At 44.2% G+C, this 23175-nt stretch overlaps 1 protein-coding gene across 1 annotated transcript; it reads right to left on the bottom strand.

The window, feature by feature from the left end:
• Positions 1-1699: 1699 nt before the first annotated feature.
• fancm (FA complementation group M) lies at positions 1700-21826 on the bottom strand. Its single transcript, XM_076749077.1, has 21 exons — positions 21809-21826; positions 20187-20318; positions 19882-20014; positions 19601-19693; positions 19069-19173; positions 18653-18837; positions 17562-17768; positions 17221-17461; positions 16995-17143; positions 16300-16464; positions 6094-7867; positions 5904-5992; positions 5139-5207; positions 4841-4954; positions 4380-4545; positions 4139-4245; positions 3545-4023; positions 3379-3466; positions 2919-3267; positions 2415-2709; positions 1700-2320 (listed from the first exon to the last, which is right to left on the bottom strand). The coding sequence occupies exons 1-21, from the start codon at positions 21824-21826 to the stop codon at positions 2194-2196; spliced, it is 5085 nt and encodes a 1694-aa protein (XP_076605192.1). The 3' UTR covers positions 1700-2193.
• Positions 21827-23175: the final 1349 nt, after the last annotated feature.

Raw genomic sequence — 23175 nt, 5'->3', positions numbered from 1 at the left:
AGAGCGCGCGCGTGAACACACACGCACGCGCCAACAGGTCGCGTTCATAGACGGTCCTACTGTCTGCTGCATTTGGCGCGATCCGGCGACACCGCATCCATACAGTCGATGATCCATACATGACAGCAGGCCGGGACGGCATTTCAGGCTACGGCGTAGGGTCCGCGTAGGGGTCTGCGTCGACGGCGTAGGTACGGCGTTGACGCGACGCAGAAGCGTAAACTACTAATAATAAAAGTGGCAGGTATCAAGTTCGATAACGGAGCAGTGTCGGCCATGTTGCTGATCTCATTGCACCAGTCAACTTCTAAACAGAGTCTAACTTTCCGCTATCCCTGGTTTCCCGGTAGCTAGCTACTTGTCCGCTATTTCTCCCTCTCCCGCTCCCGCTATTTCTCTCTCTCATCCCTCTGTCGTTTGTGCTCTCTCTCTACCCGTTTATAAAAATTAACATGTAATTAATTATTTAATATCTCTCTTCGGCGAGAAAGAAAAAGAAAAGAGGGATCCGACAGCACTGAGTCAGTGACTCTGCCACAGCCATCGGTGAAGAGGGGTGAGGTTATGGCTTAAAAGCTGTAGCGGAGCCGGCGGGGGGGCAGAGGGTGCGGCTGCCCCGGGCCCACGGTTATGAGGGGGCCCATCGCAAGGCTGATGCCGAAAAAACAAAAAGGGAAAGTCGGTCTCTTACTGCTGTATTTGTAAAGATATAAGTGTAAAAAAAAAAAAAAAAACGGGGAGAAAACAGTCTGAATCAGAGCGTTTCTGAAGATTAAGAGGACATGCCACCTCTCGTGCACTCTCTCTCTCTCTCTTATGTTCTTAAGGATGATACCAACCTGTTATGTTCATATACAGCAATTTATATTACATTCAGTGGTCTCAAAATGCCCTAAAGAGATACATCAGGCTTGAAAACGTACACACACACCCAACCCCGAGGGTCAGAGACCCTCCCACCACAGTCTCCTAAAATCCTGTGGGAAACACTGTGAAGACATAATATGTGACAATAAAACTAATAAGAGATTAAAATTTCAGTTTTACCCTGCTTTTTTCTGGATTGATCCAGCAACTTTACCTTGAAAATCCCCTGTAAACAGAAAGGTGGGCTTTATGGGGACACTTACTGCAGATTTTTCAAGCAAACAAAATACTAATACTACTAATACAGATGAAGACGTCTAACAAAATCAATGGTTTAAATCAGTGGTTCTCAACCTTTTTTGGATAAACACCCCTGTACTCAAGGCCTACACCTCTTGCCCCCCCCCCCCCCCCCATATTGATATTTCACTGGCCTATTTGATTTGTATCTGTATTCATAGCCACTGTATCCCTGTCATTAAACACAGTTTGATAATTATTTTAATTCAATCAAATAACACTGTAAATGTATTGTTAAATGTAAAACTAATGAAGGTTACGCTTTTGTTATTGGCTGAACATACATTTACTATCAAATTCCAACATTAATTAGGCTCCTTCACTGATCTAACTTGAGGAACCAATCGCAGTTCAAAATAATAGGCCAAACGAGAGAACGAATTAACGAATGGAGCCTAAAGAAATCCAAATATGTCCTGATGCACATGCTCCGTTAAAGACAGACTGACCTCTAGTGTTTATAGACGGCATCACAGGCTTCACTACATTTAAGGTTTAACGCAGACAAAAATACTTTGTGACACAATAATGTACAAAAATAGCATTGTTTATTCAAGAAATCTGAACCCATATTTACTTCTTTCAGGGCAGGGCTGTAAACATATGTGTCCATTATTGTGACAAAAACAATAAGTTATTCAAGTGTCAATCATTGATTGAGTCCTTATGAGCACAGCATCTGGCAGGATGAAACACTTCTCATCCAAATAATAAAAAAAACCCACAGTAAAACACGATGTGCTTTATATCGATAAACCTGTGGTGTTTCCTAACGTACAAACTGAGCTGAGTGGTGTTCCCGTTCGTTATTAACGTTATTGTGCGAGACAGCTCAACAGATACCCTGAGCCTCTCCTCTTGAGAGATCAGACAGAGCACTTACTTTGCGTCCATTGCAACGGCCCCCGGTGAAACTGAGAACAAGGAAGTAGAGCAAAGGTAAATCAGTACGAGAGAGAACAGAAGCAGAGAAATAAAGGAGGAGAGGAATACAAAGGTTGGAAGGTAGAAACAGATCTCAGATTGCTAGCTGGTCTTTGCTGCTTTCGATGTGCTCATGAGGAGGGAGTCGGAGGAGTAGCACAGGAAGCGGTAGACCTCCTCAGCTCTGGATCGACTCATACAGCCTCCCCTCTGTATGGCTTCAATGGAGCTGCCAGAGGAACAAAGGGGGTGTGAGGAGATGGTCTCCTGTGTTATACTGCTCTTGTTTTACCATGATGCACACACACGCACGCTTCCTTTACCTGTTTATGAGTTGTGCGATTGAGCTGAAGTTGTGGCTCATGCTGAGGGCATGGACGTAGTTGACTGAGGGCAGGCTCAGATACAGCTGCAGGGCCTGCTGCCTCTGCTGCCCTTTGACCTCCAGCGGTACGCCGATGCCCTGACCTTTACGCTGCTCCAGCCGTGCCAGGTCTGCCAGCAGGCCGGCGCTCTCTTGGGCGCCATCGCTCCACAGCAAGCGCACCCCGGTCTGCACCAGTGCGGTCACAGTGGCGTCATAGTAGCGCGTTCTCTGAAAGGGACGCGCCACCTCACCTGTGACAGGGACGGAAACATACGTCATCTCACAAAGTAAATCAAATCGTTGTGTAATCTATCCAAAGATCCTGGAACCTTCAGCCAATCATGAAGACGATGGTACTGTATGTGCAGGTGTTTCCACTATCTATGCATATTTTTACTAGCAGTTTCTAAATATTTTATATATCTTCATATGAAGTCATCACATGAAAAGGCTGACTGACCTGGCTTCGTTCGGTCCTTCTCCACAATCAGACAAACACGCTCAAACAGTCTCTGCAAGCTGTTCACCCTCTCAGCCAATCGCTTCCGGTTCTGCGGCGCGGCCAAATCTGACTGGCTGTGCCTCTCCACCGCCGTGCGGTTGCTGACAATGAAGTAGCTGCCGTCCAGCGAGCAGACGTGGACGGTGGCCGCGTGACGCTGCCGCAGGCTGGTTATCAGCTCCACTCCGCTGCCGATGCAGCGACTGTCCACCAGAATGCAAACCGGTCCGGAGGGAGCAGGGGGCTCGCTGGCTGGTGGATCCTGCAAGGTGGGCTTCGGAGGCACAGGGGAGGAGGCAGGGAGTGCCTGCATGTAGGAAAACAAAAGTTTTACAGACTTGTGGTTTTAGTGATCATGTATCTTATTCCAAGCACACTGCAGGACCCAGCGGGCAGGTGTCATCTTGTTTGCTCATACCTGGGGTTGTTTCTTGGAGGATAACTCTGACTCTACAAAGTCAAGTTCATCAGAGAGCAAATGCTGACTCTCTAACCTCTGACGAAGCCTGCAGGAGAAAGAGAACAACGCTTCAGTGGCTGATGAGTGTTTGTGTTTGTGTGCTGCCGCAGGAACATTTCTTTACCCGTCCTCAGTCACCGAGCACCTCTGCGCCTTGCTCAGCAGTGACACTTTGGATGCTATGGTTAAAGATGAAGAGGAGGAGGAGGAGGGTTTCTGCTGCTGCTGAGGCCTGCTGGGCTCCGGCTGTACCGCCTTTGGCCACAAGGGGTCAGTGACACAACCTTCTCTTATGACACTTCTCTCCTTGCCAACCTCTTCTGTCTCCTCCTCACTGGAATCATCCATGCGGATGAGACGGGTGCGCTTGGTTTTCACCCCAGCTCCCTGCTCTGGAGGAGCTTCAGCTGTGGTCTTCGTGCCGGCTCTGGCTTTGTGCAGGAAAACACGCCGCCTGGTGGCATACTGCCTCCTCCCGTCCACATACGAGTCCTCGGGCATAAACTCAATGTCTTCAGCCTCTTCCTCGCTGCTGTCCTCCTCCTCCGCCTCACTGCCCACCACGAAGCTGTCCTCTGCATACGTTTCATCCATCTCAGGCACCTGAGGGCCAAAAATTAGGAGCAGGCAGTGGAGTCAATAACAAAAAAAGTTAACTAACTCAAGGTTTTTATTTACATTGAGAAAATAAAAGCTGAGAACAGAATATGTAGTATACCTGAGAAAATATGTCCATGTTGTGCTGATTTCTGTAGGACATTTTGAACTTGCCCTGGACTGCAGGGCTTCTCACCGACTTCAGGTAAACACCGTGCATGTCCGAGTCTGACACAGAGACAGGAAGTGTCAACGTTACAGCACATTTCCTTCAGCTCAAACACTTCAGTGAGTTAGAATTAGAAATAATCCACTGAAGGTCCGATAACATCACATTTGTTGAAATAAGCATGGTGTTGTACCGTTCAGTCCCTGTGAGACGTGTGTGTTATCGATCACAAAGCCGTCAAGGGAATGGTTCAGTTCTTCTCCGTCCTCTTCATCAGATGACACCTCTGCTTCCTCGCCTTCCTCCGACAGCTCCGCTTCTTCGTCCAGGAACTGACGCCCTTTTCGACATGCGGCGTGCTGAGACAGGAACGGTGGAAAATGTCAAGGCCGACAGATATTTATAGATGTGACATTTTTGGGCAAAAGTTAAAGCGACCTGAAAAACGATTGTGTTTTGAAAGAGACAAACAGCAGCAGCTACGTTTTCAGGGCTTTTAAAGTGCGTTTAGTGGTTCACTAGCAGCTCTGTAGTTATGACAATAAGTAAAAACACATTGTGATGTTTCCTGCAGCTGTGTTTATCTACACATAAATGACACGATTCGCATTCAGATCACAGCGCCCCTGCGAAGCCGCCTGTTGCCACACGGACCTTGGTTTTGATCTGTCGGACTCGTTGCCTCTCAGCTGAAGAGCTTCTGCGCATGAACATGGACTCATCCTGGAAATCATCATCAGAAACAGCTTCGCCCTCAAGGTCATCAGACTGGAGGCCGACGAGAAGAAGAAATGAGTCAGAAACTGCACACTGTTGATGGTTTGTGATGCTCCATATTATCAGACGGTGAGGAATTATTATAAGTGGTTAACGGAGTGAAAGTGCTTAAATCCGCTGTGTTGAACAGGTTGAACCATTTGGCTTTCTTAAGATCTAATGAAGATAATCTTACTATGTTAAGAGCTGCTACACGTTTCCTGTTCACAACCACCGGGGAGTCCACATCGCTGCAGATCTTTGACTGGAAGAGACAAAACGTTCAGCATACACACGCATTCTGTGTATAAGAGTGTGTAAACAGTGCAGGTCTGTCAATGTGTTTTTCAGGTATAGTGTCAAAATACGTGTCGCGAACACATTTCAGGTACTAAAAATGCTCCTTCGCTGCTTGCAGGATGGTTGCCATGACAACTGCAGGCTCCTTGGCAATGATGGACAGAGGCAGTCTGAGCCGTCTGAGTCAGAGACCTGAGGCTCGCTGCACCGCAACATAAAGGTTAACTCTGAGTGGCCATCTTTTTACATGCATCTCATTAACCTTATGTAGGGAAAAAGAACAAATGTAACTCAACTGGAGCTGCAATGATTAGGCAGCCATGTTTTTAGATTTTATATTCAAAGTATAACATATAAACATGTCATAAATGGCGCATTTATCAAGTTTAATCTGCATATAAATATGTCAAAAAAGGCTTTCATCCACTGGTTCTCGGTTCTTAAATGTAAATATTTTCTGGATTTCTCGGTGAGACTCTGTGAGAGTCAACTGAATATCCATGTTTCATATCCTATATAAAGTGTCACCATGGGCTCTGGTGACGGGCAATTTTCTGACATTTTACAGACCAAACAACTAATCGAGCAAACAACCAGCAGATGAATGAAATAGTTTAAACAATAACTTGTTGCAGCCTGAACATCAACGGGCCATGCTCACCGCTTCCGGGGACGACAATGGGTTGACCTTGTTCTGGTGTCTTCTTTTACGAGCCACAATTTCATCCTCACTGTCACTGATGCACTCCACTAAAAAACAAGGTGAGACGCACAGAAGGAAAAGAAAAATGCAGGAGCCTGGAGCAAAGTAAGAACGTTTAGGAAGCAGATTTCTTGAAGGGTAAACAAACCTGGATGAGGAGGGGAGTCAGCCACACAAACAGATCCCTGACGTGAGCGGTTCTCCACGCCTGGCGCTCTCTCCGCCTCGCCCTCCAGTCGTCTCCGCTTTAAGCTGCGGGTCGGGTCGCGAGGCCCGGCGTGACCAGGCGAGAGCGTCCACCTAGCTGCTGCTGGTGGGATTGGAGATGGGAGAGCGCCACCTACAGACATTAAAGGCGAAGCCAGAAGAGAGGACGTTTCTCTCTTCCTGTGCTCTGACAGAGATAACTTTCTGGGTCTATGGAAGCTGCTATGGGGAGTGGAAGAGTCAGAGGTGGCCTGCTTTTTAGGCTGCGGTGAGGTCGGCGTGCGTGGGGCGGGGACATCCTCCTCTTCCTCTTCCTCAGAGTCCTCCAGCGAATAGCCGAGGTCAAAGTTGACAGAGAAGAAGTCGTGGGAGCCGTCAAACGAATTCTGTTGCACCGTGGGACTTTTAGCCGTCACTGAAGTGTCTCTTACAGGTTTACCTGCTGCCCTGTGTGTGTTGTGTTTTGTCTCTGTAGTGCTTTGGGCGTTTGTGTCCTGAGGTGTTTTGTGCATTGCGTGCGCTAAATCATCTCTGTGTGCTGTGTTTGATCTACATGTGCTTACAGCTGTGTGTGCAGTGCTGCATGACGTTGCCGGGGTCTTTTCTGTGTCTCTGATGACGGGGGATGTCCTGGGAGTGACGCCAGGAGTGGAGATGTCTGGGATGGTCATCTGCAGGAAGGCTTCATCATCCCCGAACAGATCCATGCTGTCATCCATCTGAGGGGCCACATCCTCTGTCGCACCACCATCCATCAAATCTGGCATTTCCTCATTCCGCACGTCATCCCAACAGCTCTGCTTTTCCTCAGCCACACTCTCATCATCACCCGTCTCCTTGCTGTTATCTCTTGTATCATCATCACCTTCGTTCACTTCATCTTCCCCAAAAACCTCATCCCAGGTCGGGCTGTCTGCTGCTTCGCTGGCCCTGCTGACACTTTGCTGCTGCTGCTCCTGACGAGGCCAATCATCATAGATTTTACAGTCCTCTTTACCCACTGGATGCTCGTCTGAGTCCGTCTTTGGGGAGACATCGTCGGCGTCACTCGTTATCATCACTTCGTCATCGTCGTCGTCTGCATTCAGGGTAAAGCTGACCCGGAACAGCTGATGAGGAGAGGGAGGAGGGGATGGAGCGGCCATGTCTGCCTCTAAATCGTCAGTCAGCGATGGTGGAGATCGAGATAGTAGCTCCGCCACGTTGGCCAGGATGACCTTCAGAGTCTCATCTTTTCCTGGGCAGAGTTTAGCAGAGGAGGGTGGAGGGGCTGAACCCCATTTAGGAAGGTAGAACATGGCCTGAAGTTCAACATCTTCATCTTCATCTTCATCTTCATGAATTTTTCCATTCAACTGTGAAATTCTGTCTAAGTTTAGAGGCTCGTCTGACTCTATAATGGCACAGCCATCATACATGTCAGCTTCTGGACAGTCATTGATTGACGTATGAGGACAAACTGCCTCAGGTCCTGGGTGATCTGTGATGTCATCATAAGGTGCCTCAGCATCGCATAGAACATGAAGTGGTTTTTTTACCTCTGCTTCCTCATCGACGCTGTCCAGATCAGACAACGTGGAGCGAGATGGTTTGGGTTTGTTGGTGGTGGCTTTCGTGCAGGTCTTTGTGCTCTTCTGTTGCCTCTGCACCTTCTTCACGTGGCCATCCGCTTTGTGGAGGTAAGGAAGAAGCTCCTGCTCGTAACGACACTCACCCTGAACAGAAACACATGAGAGTTGTGTAAGATAAGATCCCTCCGCAGGAGAACCAAGGTCAGGGAGCTGTAATCAGGACTGCCAACATGTGACGCTTAGGTCAGCAAATTCACTGATCATGTTCATACAGTTATCTAATCAGGAAGTGGCCAATAAAGAGTCACATTGCAACAAGACAGAGGACACACAAAAGTCTGAGGTAACGCTTCCTAGTTATTTGTTCTTCTAAAAGATAGAGGAAGACAGAATAATAACCTTAAAAGGACAAATATCACTGCAAAAGTGTCCAAAATGAGAACATATTCCCATCTCCTTCCTCTTCACACACACACACATCATAATCATCCACCACCTGTCATCCGTGCAAACCATATGATGTGGAAGTGATTCATCTAGAGTGGTATCCCGTCTGGGTCGACAGGGTGCCATCGAACCTGAGACCAGCAGGACGAAGATGCTCAGTGAACAGAAAAGAAAGGGGCCTGATATAGAGTGATAGCAGGAAAAGGGAGGAGTGTGTGTGCACAGCAAAGCCTAAAAAGAGGGCAATAAAACTAGATGAGATGAGACCTTATGTCATTGCATTAAATAAAGCTTCACATTTAATAGAGTGGGAATGATTTGAATGGGAACAAATGGCCTGAAGCATTCTTAAAAATGGGAAACCGTGCATAAAAGGCCTTCTTACACTGAGGAAATTGGTCATAGCGCAATGGAAAAGTGCCTATTTCCGCTGTTATAAAACCATGCATTCATGCAGGCCACTAAGCTTCACGCACGTCGCACTGTTTGGTGTCACGTGTCCACTGAACCACATACTCAACCGTTGTTTTCATTAGACTTTCTTTCAACAAGTCAGTTTCCTCAAAAATATCAGTATCTTTAAAATCAAACCATTTCTATCTGACCTGGTACATGGTAGTCATGCTCTAACTGCTTCCTGTCTTAATTACTTAATGCTCTGTATTCAGCAGCCAGTAGAAAAAGCACCAAACTGTCACCACAAGACGACATTTGAAATCTTTTCTCCGTGCTAATGGTGGCCCTAATACTAAAACACGATGAGGAGACTACAGCCATGCTGGCAGCTCTGAGACTGTACTTAGACTGAGGGTTGCTTTGAGCTAAAGGCTAACTACAGCATGCTAACATGCTGATGTTTACCAGGTGTAATGTTTAAGGTTCAATGTTTGGTGTTCACCATATTAGTTTAGCACATTAGCATGCTAACAATTGGTAATTAACGCTTAACAAGTTACAGCTGAGGCTGATGGGAGTGGCTTTGGATTCTTCCTCTGGGGACCATGAATGCCAAAACTTAAATGACAATCCAGCAAGTAGTTGTTGACATACTTCATATATTACATCTTTCAGTGAGCATGTCTGCAAAAACAATGCATTTACTCATTCTGCTTTTATTTTTTTGTTTTCTTTTGATGAAGCGAGCAGCTGAACTGGCCTCACCGGGTGGTTTTGTAATACTGTGCAATTAAAGGAAAAGAGTTCCTGTTCCCATTGTTTGGCATCAACGTAATGAACTGAAACATTTGGATTCCTGATCAGCAGGTTTCTTTCATTTGGTGCCAGTATGAAGGCCAATGTGTCATCAGCGTCTTTTATTGGCCACACGTCTATCACACCTTATCAGCACGCTGTGGCTGACCTGATAACTCTGTTTGCCAACAAACAGAATGAAATGTTCAGCATGTGGCAGATGGATACACATCGAGTTACGTGAACACACAGCGAATGCTGATCCCGATAATTACATGATCGACTTACGGTATGATAAATGGAAATGACCCACGGCTGAAGATCTCTTTTGCTGACCTCAATGTTGTCTGTTGTGTTTACGTGTCACCAACACTTTGGCCAACATGATGCCAGCTGGGTTTTCCCTGCATACCATCATAAGACCTGGGTGTAGCACCTCAGAGTTTTTTCACAATGCCTAAGCCAAACAAGCCAAAAAAAAAAGCCATGCTGAGACACGTTTGACTGTCAAGACGAGTCTGCTGCGTCTGTGTCTCACTGTGGGCGACAGACAGCTCCACACACTCAGACACACACACACACACACACACACACACACACACACACACACACACACACACACACACACACACACACACACACACACACAGGTGAAGATTACGTGCTACTCAATGGTGTTTTTCCCTACGATGCATGATTCAAGCCAGAGAGTCTGGAGGAATGAGTCCTGATCTGGTTTTATTTTGGGCTTAACTAAATGAGACGGGGGAGCTCATTAACGTGAACGTGCCGCTATGCCGCCTTTAAAAACTCCTCTAAAACATAACTGTTTTTCACAATTCCAATGTCTGAATACTCTTAAGAATTAAAAGGTCATTGCTCTTTGAAAAGGTGAACTTGCATTATTATGCTATTATCATTATATCAGTGGCATAAAATGATCTTAAAATGACAATAAATATCGTTTCATGGCAATTATTACAATACACTGTCCAACAAAAGTAGCTATCATGACAGGTCTACTTGCAGTAGCCATTATACAGGCTGTGGAACATACATATAGCTATATAATTATGAACATATATTTCCACTTTGTGTGAACAACTAAAGACATATGCAAAGTAAGCACTTTCAAACAGGCCTTATGCTCCTTTGACGTCTCGAGATGCACAGGTGATGACAGGTTTATCATCTGAAACTCCATGACTCCACTGCCATGTTGACTGTGAAAAATGTGAAACACCTGAACAATTATTTCTTCACACGTTGCACTACCTCCCTCAGCGCTTTCATAAGACAACACCTGGAGGTAAACACCGAGCGGCTTGCAGGCATCACGCTGCGCAGCGAGAGCCGTAATCAACACTTTAACACTCAGTGAGAGCGTTACACTGAACACAGGCGAGGCTTTGCAGAGAGAAAATGTCGGCTGAGTACAACACAAACACAATTAACAGTGTTGAAAACAAATCAACAAGAGCTGTGCTGATGTCGTTAGTGGCCTTCATGTTACAACAAATCTGACGGAAAACAAAGCCATTTCGCAGCTATTCTAATTAGAAAATGAACACATGTTACTGGAAATTGTTGTTTAGCTACTTGTCAAGTCAAATGTATTGATGAGGCACATTTTATACAATGTAAACTCAACTGTAACTGATTCAGCTCATATTGTGACTAATGAACGAGTAAATAAAGGAGACAAGAGATGGCTAATGAATGAATAGGTGTCAAATAAAAGAAAGATGTCCTTAAATTTAAGTCAGAATATTTTATATTTTGATCCTACTTTATATTTGATGAGTTTTTTTTGGGAGAAAAAAGGAATAATATACAAAAATAAAGTAGAAATGGCCTTTTAAATGCCATTTTATTAAAACTCCCCTATGCCTCAGACACAGCTTTGCAGCACATCCTTCAAACATCATGATCCCGACGGAAAATGCAACAGAGGCTTCGAGGTATTCAAGGATTTAGTCGCACTGGACACTAAAGGAAAACATCATCTTCCTCCCTTTAATATCTCGTTTCTTGTGAGTTTCACGTCCCTGTCTTGACACACTTGAACTGTATTCAGGCGGGATTAACCGTAAAACCCTGGCGCACAATTAATTAATGATCAGATTAAGGCTCTAGATGCAGAGATGTCGCAGACTGAAATAAACTTGATGACGAGGTCAGGCGGAGAGAGTCCTGCTGAGGCTGGGGGGGTCAGAGGGTTTGAGATGTCTCAGACTGCAGGATGAAGGGAAGCAGCAGAGTGGAAACTATTATCTCATTGCACTACAATGATCATATAAATTTGATGCTCATGAACACACGCGCAGAATGCAGCAGACATCGTGTTAGTCAGTCTGTCTGACTTTGTTTCCAAACACGCTGCGGCTCAAATTGACGGTGATCGACCGACCGACCGGCCGGCCGGCCGACACCAGCTGCCCTGATTGAAATGATGCTCTACTGCGAACGCGGCAAACTTTATTGATTAGATGCATTTTGGCAACAGTTGGTATGAAGATGCTTCACTACAGAAACAGCTAGTGACTTCTTCACAGTGACAATCTGACAGAACAAGACGTGTGAGGACGTCAGTTTGAGCTGTTTAACTGTGACTATAATACAGAAGAAATGGATCGATCAAAAAAATAACCTGCACACTAATCCATGGTGAACATGATATCATCAGCTGCAGCCCGATATTAAACTGGTAAAACCTCACCTCCAACTACGAGAGCAAAAGGCTGCTTGAACATCAGTGCATGAGTAATAATCACCTAATAATAATTCCATTTTACTTTCGTATTTTTACATGAGTAACACAGTGAGGTACTGGTGCATTTACTTAAGTAAAGAATATGAAAGCTTCCTCCACCACTGCTGACGTGACAATGCCACAATCAGTAAATCTGAATAAGAAGATAAAAAAAGATAAAAGGATGATGTGAGGGCAGAGGAGGAGCACAAGGCTTTTAAGAAGCTACTTCTGACGTCAGCGATGCCGGACATTCAGCAGTGTCGAGCCTGAACGTGTTCCAACGTCAACGATAAGCAATAATGAAATGTGAGCTGTGTGCTCTGTCTTAACGGAGTTTTTCAAACAATCAATTAAAGCAAAACGCTATATTAAATGCTGTACAAATGCAGCCCTGTACTCAAAGCCATGGCATATTATGCTGTAAATGTGAAGCCTGTAATTTAGTCCTTTAATGCTCTTTAAACACTCTTCATCTTTCTTTTTTTTTTTTTTTTTCATCTGCTGTTGATCTCCCGCTCTCCCGTCCGCAGCCCAGTACGGTATACATGTGGGTCATCACGGCTCGACCTACTTCCAGCTTCCTGGCTTTATGTAACAGTTCAGAGAAGTGTTACATAATCACAGAGGACGAGGAGGACGGCCTGCCTGCCTGCCTGCCTGCCTGCCTGCCTGCCTGCCTGCCTGCCTGTCTGTCTGTCTGTCTGTCTGTCTGTCTGTCTGCCTGCCTGCCTGCCTGCCTGCCTGCCTGTCTGTCTGTCTGTCTGTCTGTCTGCCTATCTCTCTGTCTGTCTGTCTGTCTGTCTGTCTCTCAGTCTGTCTCTGTGTCCCCTCATCACACAGAGAAAGAGGCACCACAATGGAAGACACAGAATGGTTTTGAAAATTGACAGAAAATTGCCTCAAATAAGATTAATGGCCTCTGAAATGGAAGGGGATGGAGGTCGAGTGCGGGCAAGATTTATATAAGAAAAATAAAGTTTGGACTTTCATTCAAGTGCTTTTCTTCTTTGCTCTCCCTCTGGTGGCCTCTAAGCCGAGGCTCACGTTGTCCCTGAGCGTAGGACAACTGCAACAGGCTGCTTGTGTGTTAATGGAGACACGCCTGTTTGCACAAAGCGAGGATACTGAAGCTGTGTGTGGGCTGTGATACATGAAATTCGTCATGACTAGATGGAGCGCTGATGTTTATCAAACCACATCTAAAAAGGAGTAAAACTGTTACGTATTTGTCAAATTAAACGAATACAGGAGATTACAGGGGCAGACAAATACGCTTTGTGGACTTAAAAACATGTTTGAAGTGAAAAATGCTATTTGTGGATTGGGAGGGGAAAAAAAATGAAATGAACAAAAAACAGACAGTTTATTTAATCAAAAAGTTTTTTCTGTATTATGTATCGTAAGTATTTTTTTCCTGGAATACTTTCTCAGCTAATTAGCTCTTTCAAGGAGGTCTTGTTTTCGGTCCCATTTGTTTATCTGTGTCTCAGACATTGAAAACACAATTTAATTTAATCTGGCAGACAGTTAAGCAATTGCCTCTTTTTCCTTTTTGGCAGATCCAAGTTTGGACTCTGGAATTTTTAAAGCTATTTATAAAACTATCCGCATATTTCCAGTGCTACAGCACGAATGGAAAAAAACCTGACTGACCCCATGATTATTTATGCAAAACTTGATGAAAAACATTCACAATGATTCAAACGTATTTAGTGTGATGTGACTCAGTGCACTGTGTTTACATGCAATGTTAAGATGATTGTACTTAACTGTGTTCCAGTATTCTGCTGCTTTATTCTTCTGCTTCACTACATTTCAGATGTACTCCACTGTATTTATTTGACAGCTGCAGTCACTCGATACCTTTCAGATTCAGATTTGTCATTAAAAATATGTGATTTGTTTAGATGTAGATGGAAATCTGTTGTTAGTCCCCCTCACTTTTATTGTTTCAGGCCGATTGTACTTCACTGTGTGCCTAACCTTTCAGGCCCCAGATGGTTTGTTACGCAGAATCATGTGAGTCGTTCATGGGCAGGCGTTTTCAACAAAATCCTTGGCAGGTGATTGGATGAACGACCTGTTTACCACCATCTAACCACAACCAGTCAGATCAGCGAACCACATGACATAAATCAAAGTCTTGCCGAAGCCACGTAAGAGCAAGAAAACATCTTTTCCAAAGAGAAAAGCCTTCAGCGTCATTCTTTGCTCTTCTTTCAGTGAGGAAATACCCTCCACTCTCCATATTTGATGCTACAGCAGCATCTACGCCAACCTCTTTACGAGGCGTCGTTGTTTTCGAACAGTCCCGCCCGTAGCTGCCAGTAGACCCTCACAGGACGCTGATTGGTCCGAGTCACTGTGGTTCGACGAGAAGCGCAGTAACTTGAAGCCTGCCAAGATGGATTCTCATGTCACGTGACCTCATATGACCTTGTGTGATCTCATGTGATCTTGTGTGATTTCATGTGATCTCGTGATTTCATGTGATCTTGTGTGATTTCATGTGATCTCATATGATCTCCTGAATCCAGCTGCCTCGCGAGGGAACCGCATCCGTCACACGTCTTAAACCAAACCTGCGCGGCCGTGCATTGTTACACGTTAATTTACCCAAATACACAGTATCTGCATCAGTAACAGTGATATTTTACCCACAATACTACAACACTGAGAGAGGTCATTCTGCTGTGTTGTGCTTTTGATACTTGAAGCACATTTTGAAGACAATGGTTTTTTTCTTTTGGCTTTCACTTGTAATAATAATTTATCGCATATCAAATAAACAAGCAGCTTCACCTTCCCAAAACTAGACTGAATGCCCTGAAGACACCTTCCTGGAAAAGCTGCATGATTCATGACGGAGCAATTAGCAATTAGACCTACTTACTGAGCAGTATGTAGAAATAAGTGTGGAGTGAAAATAACAAACGCCATAAAACAGGAAAGGTCACTGCACCGATTGAGGCTCACGTTTATCTACTTTTCAAGAGAAAATAATGTTGTATTAAGCTGTTTTTTTCACTTTCACATCTAATCAAATGTCTGAACTGTCATTGTCTTTTGTTCTCTGGGAGTTTCAAGACCTGAATTCATGCCTGAGGTCCAGGAGACATTAGCTGCCATCTCACCCACTAAGCCAGTTTTGCTTTTACAGGTGGGATAATTCTCTCCTTCCTGAGAATGGTCAAGACTCAAGCTGTGGAAAAACAGACCCCACTTGTTAGTTCAGCCAACAGTCAGTTTTACCATAATCTCTGACCCAATTTCAAGGATTTGGACAAATTCAGGGGTGCTGTCGATGGCACAATCTTGTGAAACAGCAGATGGTGAGAGCAGGAGGCCGGGAACACTCCTGGGTCAGATATTTGGAAGTGATAAGGTGTGTAATTGGAGGGGGATTGGCAAAATGTAAACAAGGTCAGGCAGAGAATAATGTAAGAGTCTTGTGCCTAAATTACGTGGCAGATACTGCGTATTAAACCACACCACAGCAGCACAATGCAGTTCTTGAGACTGTAAAACATTAGATAACCGTCTGTCGGTTCAACATGAGAACAATTGTTGACCAGTTCTGGTGGATCTGATGACCATGCTGATATAAATAATCCTTTCAAGCCACCAAAAAAGCCAAGATTGCTATTAATTAGCAGCCAAGACTGTGGAGCAAGCTGCTATTACATCAACAAAAAGTGACGCACAGGCCAAGGAGATACGGGCTTTCAGGCTGTAAACATGCAGGCTTGCTCTGTTAGCAGCTTTATGACTGAGGGAGAAAAACTGGCTTGATCAGTTTTATGGTTAAGTCTAATTTGAGGGAAAGCAGACGTGAGCGAACATAAATGAACAAAAAAAAAAAAAAGAAAAGAAAAGAAATAAAACCACCACTGCCCCATGGAGCCTGTTATCATGTCAGGAATTTGCCTTCCAGGTCAAAACGATGAATATAGTACCTCAACACAAATCATAATCATGTGTTCACAAGCAACTCAGCTGACGGATTCAAGCCTGGTGAGTTTACAGAAATTTGGTCCGCTCTTGCATAAACACAGAATACTGTCTTTCTTTGATGAAACAAAGCGACATTTATGTAAGATGTTCAGTCACTTCCGCTCACTTCATAGAGCAGGGCTACACCAGTTTATATCTTGATCTCACAGAACGAATATTCTGCTCTCACCTCATTCTCCTCTCTCATGCCGTCTATGAGCTCCATCACTTTAGTGAAGTGGTGGCAGCGGAGGGAATGATTAACAACGTGGGTAGGAAGCGCTCTGTGCTGCCAGTGTCTCCACTCCCACAAAGACAGCTCTCTGGATGGTGGTCCGCTTTTGGAAACTTCCTCCTTTGGGACATGAAATGATAAGGTGTAAAAAAAGTAACAAAAACACACAGAGGAAGGAACATACTGCATAACAGTTCCTCTCTTTTCTATACTGCTGAAATCACAGTAAATTATGGGTCTGCCATCACGTACCTGGGATTAAATGTTGCTACCCTCGCTAGTCACCACCAGAAACACCAGCCGGTTCATCATTATCTTATTAATGTACACATTTAAATTACCAGATGACGTGCTTAGTCTTTTTTTCTACAACATGGTTTGGTCTCAATTAAATTTTGTTATATCCAATGTGCCTAAATGGCAACAAGAAAACATCTCTAAGACAGGAGTCAGAGCTGATTGTAACTTCTTTGTAATCTATAGACAAAAAGTTTGTTTCATTTCATTATCTGTTAATGTGTCATTTCCTTATTAAATGTGTGCGTTATGTTTCCCTCTAAATGGGCCCACAGCGGCTTTATCTTCATGTCTTCCACTGTTTGGTAGTTTTCAGACCTGCACAAGAGAAAGACAGAGAGAAAGAAGGACACCTGAGGTGGTGGATCGCTGGGTAGGGACATGAAGCCTGACTGTTTCAGGGTTGGATGAGCCTCATCTTCCCGCAGCCTCATGGTGGACGCCCACAGGGAGTATTCAGCGCTGCTCAGAAACCCGTCCGACGTTGTGCTGCCCTGCCGAACTACCACATAAGACACCGAGTCAAAAACCTGTTTCTGGATTTGAATAACCAAAATCTACCCCTGCCTCATCACTCACTCAGGTTCTGAGGGTGGATGAGTGAGGCGCGCCCCTCAGAGTGGGACCGTCGACCCCTGACAGACCGCCTGCTGCCATCCTGATGGTCAAACTGGCCACAGGTGATGTGCATCTTATGCAGGGTGGGGTTCACCCCTTCTGGCAGCATGCGGGGACTGTTGGGGTACATGTGGAAGCCGCTTTTGTTGCCGATAATGGACTTGTACACGCTGCGCTTGTTGCTCTGGCTCTGGTTGTAGGTCTGAGGAACACAGAGGTTAAAAGTTTGGCATTGTGGTTCTGTGGATCAATCAGCTCTGAGTTCAAACTTTCAATCTGAGGGTCCAAACCTCAACACTCACCCTCTCCTCGCGTCCCTCAGCCAGGATGACAACAATGCGCCCCTGTCGCTTACGTCCAGTGCGACCCATTCGCTGAACCAGGCGGATGGGATTCTTCTGTGCATCAAAACAGACGATGAGGTCCACCTCTCCGATATCCAGCCCCTCCTCCCCGACACATGTGGACACCAGCGTGTTGAAGCCTCCCTGACGGAACCTGTGCACCACCTACAACACAAACGAACAGCAGAAACAAACCGAGAAACAGAGAAAGTGCTATAATATTTCCACCTTATGATGTCATCTTAAACTCGTGTTTCTTGTATGTAAACGCCTGTCTGTGCTAGCAACTTAAAACGATGTCACTGTGTCCATGTGCCAAGAAAAATGCACCTTTTACAACATATCAAGGATCATGTCTATTTATAGCAAATGAAGTGCACACAAGACACAATGTACATTTACATCTACGTCATTCCTGCATTATTTATTACGAGGAAATGGAACAGACGGTCTGTAGAGAAACCGGCAGTGGAATCAGTGCAACAGCAGTCGCATTCATTTTTTTGATTGTTTGCTCAACAAGATGCACGTCTGCTGTACAATAACACAAATCAGACCATTGAATTTGAAAATGGAACCCAACAACGACAAGGAGAAAGAGGTGAACGAGTTCAAATTAAATGCACAGATGAAAGATGAACGGGTGATAAAATTATAGTCATTTTACTTTATATAAAAAGATCGTGACAATTCTTGCTGGAAGAAATAATGTTTTAATTTCTTCTCTGCCACAACTCACAGTCCTTTTATCGCCCAGCACAATACTGAGCAAGCTCACAAATCATCAGGAAGCACTGCTCAGGAAATGTGGCATTAATATTGAATGCATTAGCTTTTTCTCATTCAGTTATTAAGACTTTATTCTCAGCTTCTCTCAGTCTCTAAAGTTCATTGGGAAATACAGAGTTATAGTTGATACAGGCAAATATATACCCTGATGCAGGCTTTAAAATTAGCTGTTTCATCATATCACCTTTTTATATTTCATTATTTACTTAAACCTTACTGTAAATCTGCCCTCCATTAAAAAAAAGGCACCTAGTCTTTACCTCCAGCTGCTCCTTTTGGGTGAAGCCTTTGACTCCCTTCCCTGCTGAGGCCTGGCCCATAAAGGTCATGACCCTTATGAGCGGAGCATGGCGGTTCAACATGGCTGCGATCTCCTGCACGCTCTCACGGAACGATGAAAAGATCATCACACGCGTGCCGACTTCCTGAGGGCCTGAACCTGGACCTTAACGAGAAAGAGGAGACACATGAGCTGATTTCTTACAGTTCATTAACATACACAGTTGGTTCTGTGATCCTCCTCAAATTTAACACGCTAAGGGAAAGCACACCCTCATCAAAAACTATAACACTTGAAACATTGTTTGGATGCTGTGACACCATTAATTCAGCAGGATTTCTAGATTAAACATCAGCCAGGAGTCACAGCAGTGCACTGCAATAATAAGTAAATCACCATTATTGTCTGCTTGGCTCTCAGCCCACAGTCTGAAATGCTGCAGCACCACCTCCTCCAGCTTCTCCAGTTTGGGGTGACTGTAAATAAACGGCTCATCTGGACCTAGAAGCATGAGTCACAGAGGATGTTAGTGTAGTAGATGCTGCGTATTCTTTGTTAAATCTTAAAGCACCTTGGAAATTGAGGCATTTTGTTTCTTCGGGACCTTTCACACCGATCTCATTTGGTCTAGGCTTTCCAGTTATACAGGTGTGAAACCTTCCTTAGACAGTCCGGACCAAAACAGCCAAATCTAGGTGTGCTGAAGAGCGGTGGTCTTGGTTCAGATCAAAGTGAACCATGGTTTGGTTTCTAGAGTGAAAACACTTTTTGGATGGTTTGGACATATGGAGCAATTACAGTAAGTCACGGCAGGCATGAAAGTACCCTTAAGTGGACAAAGGTGGCGTCCGGATAACTCCCATCATAATGCCTCATCCAAATACATAAGATAGACTGATTGATGTGTTATGAGTGAGTGCTCAGGTACCAGCAGATGGCTTCACAAACATTGCTTCCATCTCATTGTAAAGGTCCATGAAGGTGGGAGTCCTCTGCAGCTCATTTTTGGCGCGGGACATCTCTGAACCAAACAAAGCATTGACAGTGTTCATATCAAACAGGTGTCTCACAAATTACACACAGACATTTTGCATGATTGAGTGTCCGTCCACCACTGACGGAGGAAATGTTCCCTAACGCAGCAAAGCCTTGCTTGTGTGGATAAATTGCGATGAAATAGTGTGAAAGCCTGACGGTAAGGTGACCGACCTCTGGATCCGTCCATGATTCCCTGGACGTAAAAGAAGAGCGACCGGAGCCCCATCTGCATCAGCAGCTCGTAGCCATGGTACAGGCTGATGCAAAGGGCAAAGTCGCCCTCCAGCATTCCCTGCTGCGGACCCTGAGGAGATGAGGAGAGCAGGTGAGACCACTGTGAGACCGCTGGTAAGAATTTGATTTGATAAATGCATTAAAACATTTTTAAAACATCCTTTATTCCTTTCACTTGATTGCATACTATGGCATACAGTATTTCCCACTATAGCACCCAAAGATTAGAGCAGAGTCCGTGCCTTGATGCTTGGCGGTGGGTTCTTGCGGAACTGGTCCCTGGCGAGAATCAGCTGGTATTTGCTGAGAGTCCGCAGGTCTTTGTGTGCCATCACCCGGTTCTGAACAAGACGAGACATGAATTTCTGCAGCACCTGGCAGGAAGAGCGAAAAACAGATTCCCAGGTCATCGATAATAGGCCGTTTCCTGTGTTGGGGGGTAATGCATCAGGCTGACAAGCCGGAAAGTGCATCCACACACGCACGCGCGCACACACATATGCCCTCTGTGAGCACTTGGACAAACACAGCCGTTACATTTATTGGTAAACAGACTGAATAGAAAAGAATAGAAGAGGCACATAATAACACAGAAATCTGCTGGATTATTCCTTCCTCCTGTCCTCATTTCCTCATAATGGGAGGAGAGACGCGAGCAGTTCACACAATTTTTACAATATCTATTCATCTTCACCGCCGCAGATAATGGGAGGCCGGGTCATTACAATTTCAACTTCAGATGAGTGGAAGTGCTGCTCTAGAAACCGAACGGGAGAACAGGATGCTCTGAAAGGAGAAGCAGGCTGCCCACCGGAATCAACTGGTAAAAAAATATGAGCTTTTGTAACATGACAAGCAATTTAGTTTTTTGATTTTCCAAATGGTGCCGCTGTTACGAAATGGAAATGAAGCTTAATTATAATATGATATGCTAAGTAGGCTGAATGTCATAATATAATATACATATAATAATATAGGCTATAACATCTACACATGTTTTAAAATACTGTATAAATTGTAGTATATAAAATATATCTGTATACCATATTAAACATTTTTCCAATATACCTTGACAAGAAGACGGAAACATGGCTGCATTGACCCTCTCAGCTGTCTTGACACATATAATTTATACTCAGCATTTCAAAAAAAAAAAAAAAAAAGCTTCTCTCTTGAACTGGAAACCAAGCCGTCCACCTCATTTCTGCTAAACCTACTTCTGTGAGCTGAAATGCGAGCGAGCCTCACACGGCTTAGGAAGACAAAAACAAAGGGTTAAATAACAACCCTTAATTCCCCCGACCTTTGAGAAAACATCCACAGCTATATCACCTTGCCCTAAATGGTCGATCATGAAGGCGTAAGGAGGTCAGCCCATCTGGTTTGGACTGCCCTTCATCACATATGATATGGGTTAAACTCGAAAACAGACTTATCAGTGAGGCGCTAACTGAAGCCTGTTCAAACCAAACCTTATTTTAGTGAAAGGATGCAACGACTCCTAATGTCTTTGGTGATCCCTTGGCTCCAACAACAGGGCAGTTCATGACAGGATTACAGTGAACATGGCCAGCATCTCCCCATGGAAACATTAACATTCATGCATCTGTCCTCATTATCTTGAGAAGTGGGGTACACCCTGGACAAGCCACCAGTTTATCATCAGACGACCATTCAGAGGCATACAGGGCAGTTTAGAGTTAGCAATCCTGATAAAGACAACATGCTAACACATCGCATTCTAAATGTCAAGACGTTAACAAGCTACAGTAACTCTACAGATGCTAACGTGCTAACTTGTTTGATGTAATGCTAGCATGTTAGCATACTGACAAAGTATATTTTAGGCTGATTAAAGTCTGACCAGGTCAAAGATGGCCATGTCACTTTAATTCAAACAACACCATGACCTTAAGTCTACACGTTTTTATCCATCCAAGTATTCTGTTTACTGCATTCTCTCTCTGTCTCTCTCTCTCTCTCTGTCTCTCTCTCTCTCTCTCTCTCTCTCTCTCTCTCAGTTAATTGACAGGTGGAGCTCAATGAGGCAATGTGTATGCAGCGGTCTGGACCAGATTATGAGATTACACTGAACCAGATTAGTGAGGTTGCTGTTTTTGTCCTCTTGGAGTGTGGAGTGAAATGACAGACTGCGCAGAAGGAAAAACTGAGCTTTACTCAATTAAAGGAATATAAAACATCAAAAAGCAGTCCAAACCCCCCAAAAATTCAATTTACTATAATGTAAGACCTACAAAACATCGGAGTTTTTTTGGTATTTGTGCATGAAAAAATGATTTAAATGATTAATCATTCTTTTCATCGACTGAAACATCTTGATTACCCCCTTATGACTGGCTGTACTATAGGTCATAAACCCCTCCCCCTCCATGTTAGCAAATGGGACATGGGCCAAACTTAAAAAAAAAAAAAAATCAAAAAAAAAAAATCAAAACACACATCAAATACATTTTTCTCAAAGATGGTTTCTGTAATTTCAGGTAGTTCCTATCACACTGATATATGTTCAAGTGGGGGTGTGATGTCATGATTGACAGCTAACCCTAACCCGTGACTGAGTCAGGTGGGTGCATGAGCTAAATTGCCTAATCACTACTGCATAGACTCCGGCTCCAAATGATGTCACCAGCACAGGATGGCAGCACCTGCATCTGGGATGTTTTGGCTTGATTTTTGCACAGTGAGAGCAAGAGGAAGATGTCCATCATTATTAACAGTCATTGGTTCATTCATTCACTACATACATTAGAACAGAAAAGCATCTAGTGTCCTGCAGTTTCTATACCATTTGGTGCAAAATAGAAATGAATCTGGCTGAGTGTCATAACAATCCAGATACTTCAACACAGCAGATTCATGAAAAACCTCACACAACAACCAATAAACAGACAGAACATGTGAACAAATCATTTATGAAGGAAGTAGAGAGTCAGACAAAGAAAACAATGGGAAAGTGGGGAAAACAGGAATGACATCAATCCTTAATTAACACACATAGCACATACTGTCTACATAAAAGAGCGATTCATGACAAAAAAAATCATATTTTGTATTTTTGTATATTTATCCACCCATTATACCTGCCATTGTTGTGTATATATCATTAGAACAGGTCAGATGTTGTGAAAACTGCATGATTAATTTGAAGCAGAAAAGATCTGCTTTAATGCCCCAAACACGGAGACAATCACTGTTCTTCCCCTGAAAATA

The sequence above is a fragment of the Chaetodon auriga genome, chromosome 14 (genome assembly GCF_051107435.1).
Source record: "Chaetodon auriga isolate fChaAug3 chromosome 14, fChaAug3.hap1, whole genome shotgun sequence".
Taxonomy (NCBI): Eukaryota; Metazoa; Chordata; class Actinopteri; order Chaetodontiformes; family Chaetodontidae; genus Chaetodon; species Chaetodon auriga.
This window is presented reverse-complemented; position numbering and strand designations above follow the sequence as displayed.

Excerpts from the sequence above, each read along its gene's own strand:
- fancm (XM_076749077.1), bottom strand. Across the intron at positions 5,993-6,093 it reads TGACTCCCCTCCTCATCCAG|TGGAGTGCATCAGTGACAGT; the intron begins GTTTGTTTACCC and ends CTTGTTTTTTAG. Across the intron at positions 4,546-4,840 it reads TCCGACAGATCAAAACCAAG|CACGCCGCATGTCGAAAAGG; the intron begins GTCCGTGTGGCA and ends TTCCTGTCTCAG.